The sequence below is a fragment of the Argopecten irradians genome, unplaced genomic scaffold, assembly GCF_041381155.1.
Source record: "Argopecten irradians isolate NY unplaced genomic scaffold, Ai_NY scaffold_1158, whole genome shotgun sequence".
NCBI classification, from domain to species: Eukaryota; Metazoa; Mollusca; class Bivalvia; order Pectinida; family Pectinidae; genus Argopecten; species Argopecten irradians.
This window is the reverse complement of record NW_027188625.1, coordinates 1-4,769: the sequence shown is the minus strand read 5'-3', so window position 1 is coordinate 4,769 and position 4,769 is coordinate 1. Positions and strand designations below refer to the sequence as shown.

The following is a 4,769-nucleotide window of genomic DNA, read 5'->3' as shown; positions in this document are numbered from 1 at the left end:
TGTAACTAAAAAGACTGGGTTTATGTTATAGATTGTTTGGACAACAAACTAAGTTAGGTCGTATGAATATGGAATGATGCACTTGGGCGGGACCAGGGTCAGGTTCATGACAGCAGAGTTTCAGCCATATGACTAACGGTGGATTAACTCGGAGTAAAAGCTCTCCAAATGGGAAAAGACTATCGGCAGCAGACCCGCGGGGTCTGAACACCTATAGAGACCAATGGGATGTTGGCGGATTGTGGAAGAGGTCAGGGACTCTCAGGGTGCTGGTTGAAAACCAAGAAATGATGAGTCAGGGAACTCACCGGCGGACAGGGTGGTTGGGTTCATAATTAGACGAGAAAGGTTGCTGTACAGGATCGAATGTATTTAGGGTACCGATTCGAAGGGGCGATCGGGGTGGGCCGTAGTGAAATAGCGGGCCACATGTTGTGGGGACGGCACAGGCACGGCAGTCCAGACGGGGCGTGCGCTAAAGTGGTAAGGGGAGTGGGCAACAGATGTGCCTCGGGACGTGCTCCTACGGTGTTGGGTGGGTGAATCAGAAAGGAAGGTGAAACAAAAAAAGACAGAAATTGGATTGGGTGTTGGATTTTCTCTTCCTTCAAAGGTCTTAATAGTTCAAAACTAGATGTTTATTGATATTGGGGATGGTTATGAAAATTAAAAACGATTTAGAAAGAAAAAAAAGGTGGAACACGCACGAAGAGAGACCCAGGTGGTGGCTATATTACCTCGGTGTAATTTCGGGTACCCTCTTATATGGCTTTGGATTTTTAGATTCTAATATTGGGTGGGGAATTTCAATGGTGACAAAAACTTTGGGATGCCAGACAGGGTTGTTGGTCGGATGTCACATGCGCAAACGTGTACAAAGCACTTCTTAAGATGTAAGGAAATAACTATTTTTTTAATGATAACAGATTAAGAGTCGGGGACGTGGCGTGACTGGTGGAGTGGTGGTTGAGTTGCTTGTTGGAGGGGGAGGGGGATTGTTAGTGATATTTCCAGGAAATATGAGAAATCTAACAATGCAGGAGTGCAGACGGACTAATTGGTTAAAAAGTGTCACGAAAGGTTTTAGTTTGTCAGGTGAGGCTCACTACCCAAAAGACACATTAGGGGTTTATGGTAGTATAATAATGACTAAGGCTCTATAAAAGTATGAGGATGAGAGGCCTGCATGCTTTTATGATAAAGTGAAGTTGATTTAGGGCGGATTGTATCGCGTAAGGTGACCGCGCAACCTGCATCGTACATGGTGTTTGACTGGTATCTCGTGCAATTATTGGCATATCGTTTATTTTGTATATAATATCCAGCTTATCTGCATGGTTGTCATTGATTACGTACCTGTATGGCGACTTCTGATATATGAAACTATGTGTTATTTTCACCTCTAAAACTGACAACTGTTTCAAAATATTAAAATGAATGAAAAGAAAAAAAAAGACTATGTATCTGTATAGAGGAGACGTTGAAATGTCGCGCGGTTTTTGACAGGTTCATATTCGGACATTTGTGATATTATTTATTTGTTTTAATCTACTCGAACATACTTAATATTCTAAGTTTTGAAATAAAATACAAAGCTTCATTTTAAATGTAATAGCCGTTTCTTTATTGTGATCTATTGCTTTAACGTATTTACCCGTGTTTCTTTTAGCTAATCCTTCGTAGTACTTTTCATTACCGGTAACTCTTACAAGTGTCAGTTAATTAGCGATTATTGGATAAATTACGTTTAGACTCAGTGCTGTTTGTTCCTTATGTTTTGTATATTATCATTTTATGTTACTTGTATATTCACTTTAAGCCTAGGTTTGGAAGTGTAGTTAAGCAATAAACTGTTACCAGATTGGACATACAGTTGATATGAAGCCCATCCGTCCGAAAGATTTGCATTGATGACAGCCCGTTAGGGCGCCATGAATATTTATCTTTCGGACGGATGGGCTTCATATCAACTGTATGTCCAATCTGGTAACAGTTTATTACTTATATTTCCATTACGATCATTCAAATTCAAAATTATGCACGTATATCCTTTGAATTTCACGCTTGCGCTAGTGTTGACGTCACCAAGTTTAATAAACGGAACAGCCATAGCATCAGATTCTGAATATTGTTCAACACAAAACGTTTTAAAACAAGCAAACCAATGAAAATTATGCGATGATATTTTTAATACATGCTATTTTGTCAATACAATAATACGCAAATTTTTAAAAATGTGGATAGACTTTTTATTATATCGCTTTTGAAACATGTAATGTTAATATATAAATGTGTTCAACTGAAACATGCTATATATTGATTGTGATTTATTTTCTCAAGGTATGCCGAAGAAGAAAGGAAACATTTACAGGCAGTACAGCCATGATGTATTAGAAGAGGCCGTGACGGAATACAAGGCCGGTGCATTGTCCCTCCGAAAATGTGCGGCGAAGTATGGGATACCTAGATCAAGCATATCAGACAATGCCCTTGGTAAAATCACTCATCCTTCTGCAGGAAAACCTGCTGTCATCCCTGCAGAGATTGAAAAATCTATAGTACAAAATGCATTTGAAGCTTCAGAAAGGGGACTGGGGCTTAGTCGGCATCAGCTCATGATGAAGGCCGGCCAGGTTTGCAAGCGTTTGAAAATTCAAACACCCTTCAAACATGGCATTCCTGGGAGGGACTGGTACCGTGGCCTTAGTAACAGGTTCCCCGATATTTCTTTGCGAAAACCAGCAAAGCTGTCAGCTTCACGTTCTCGCCTTGATTCTTCGACAGTAAGCGACTATTTTAAGAAACTCTCAAAGGTTATCAATGAAAATAACATTATCGATCCAAGGAACATTTGGAATATGGACGAGAAAGGGGTATCCCTAGAACACAAACCACAATCTGTTGTCGCGAGGAAAGGCACAAGACAGGTTGCTGGTAAAGTAAGCAACAACAGAGAGAATATTACTATAGTTGCAGCCATCAATGCAAATGGCAATAAAATGCCCCCTCTTATTATTGTAAAAGGGAAAACCCACCGCAGTCTGCATGCTTATGGCACGGACGAGGGTCCAAAGGATGCTGTTTGGACTTTCCAGTCAAATGCATGGATTGAGGATGTTTTGGGTGAGCGATGGTTCTCCGAGGTGTTTTTGTTGCATTGTGGAGAACATCGCCCCCAACTCCTTTTTCAACTCCTTTTCTCGACCAACACAAAATCCCATGAGGTGACTGGATTGTTGGAGAGAGCTCGTGAAGAAGGTATCATCATACTTGCGTTGCCATCTCATAGCTCGCATTGGCTGCAGCCTTTGGACAAAGGCGTATTCGGACCACTTGAAAGAAAATACAACAGCGTTTGCACTGAATACACTAGTGAAACCGGACGTGTGGTTACAAAGTGCGTTTGGCCTAAACTTTTCAACACGGCCTGGGAACAGGCTATGTCCGCAGACAGTATTCAGAGTGGGTTTCGGGCAACGGGAATATTTCCTTTAAATCCAGATGTACTACCGGCACACGCGTTTGCACCTTCTATGGAGCAGAAGTCCGTTGTCGGTTCAAAGGGTGATGCCTCACATATTGCTTCTACTGCAGGTAGTGTTGACGGTTCTGCTGTAGGAGGTGGATTTGCTGTTATTAGCGGTGACGGTACTCCTGCTGTTGTTGGTGGTGACGGTACTCCTGCTGTTGTTGGTGGTGACGGTACTCCTGCTGTTATTAGCGGTGACGGTACTCCTGCTGTTGTTGGTGGTGACGGTACTCCTACTGGTGGTGGTTTGGCTGTTGGTGGTGGTAGCGGTACTGCTGTTGGTGGTGGTTTGGCTGTAACTGTTGGTAGCGGTACTGCTGTTGGTGGTGGTTTGGCTGTTGTTGGTGGTGACGGTACTCCTACTGGTGGTGGTTTGGCTGATGGTGGTGGTGACGGTACTCCTACTGGTGGTGGTTTGGCTGTTGGTGGTGGTAGCGGTACTGCTGCTGGTGGTGGTAGCGGTACTGCTGTTGGTGGTGGTTTGGCTGTAACTGTTGGTAGCGGTACTGCTGTTGGTGGTGGTTTGGCTGTTGTTGGTGGTGACGGTACTCCTACTGGTGGTGGTTTGGCTGATGGTGGTGGTGACGGTACTCCTGCTGTTGATGGTTTGGCTGTAGCTGGTGGTGACAGTTTGACTGTTGGCGATGGTGGTGGTATGGGCGTTGTTGCTGCTGGTGGTGGTGGTTTGGGTATGTTTGGCGGTAACGGTACTGCTGTTAGTGGTGACGGTTTGGATGTTTTTGACGGTGACAGCACTGCTGCTGGTTGTGGTAGTTTGGCTGTTGTTCCCGAGACCATCATACAAGATATATCACAAACACCATCCAAAAGTGTCCCAACTGTTATAAATCTGCCCTTGTTTCCTGACCTTCCCGAGGGTTCATGCATGAGTGTTAACATTTCCAACAGTGGGGAGGTTTCGTGGAATTCTGAAATAGAACACATATTTTTGCCGAAAACACCAGCAAAAACGGTCAAAAAGGAAGCTATAAAGAAAAAGTTCAGTATCACAAAAAGCCGTCTGCTCACTAGTGATGAAATTGTCGAGGAAAAACGACAGAAAGATATAGAAAAGGAGAGAAAAAAGCAGGAGGCTGCAGAGCGGAAGAAAAAGCGAGAGGCCAAACAGCGTGCTCAAATGCTGCAGCAGCTGTTTGAGAAACTTGTGGAAAACCATTAACTGAAACACACAGACTTCAATTTGAAAAAGAAAATATCTTTTCTCCGAATAAACGTGAAT

The 4,769-nt window shown here is 43.2% G+C and overlaps 1 protein-coding gene across 1 annotated transcript; it reads right to left on the bottom strand.

Annotated features, from left to right (window-relative positions):
• Positions 1-3,223: 3,223 nt before the first annotated feature.
• LOC138313997 (mucin-21-like) lies at positions 3,224-4,337 on the bottom strand (the record flags this gene model as incomplete). The annotated part of the gene is made up of 1 exon (XM_069254209.1): positions 3,224-4,337. A coding segment is annotated over one exon (765 nt), but the record flags the coding sequence as incomplete, so codon positions are not given.
• Between the last annotated feature and the right edge of the window lie 432 nt (positions 4,338-4,769).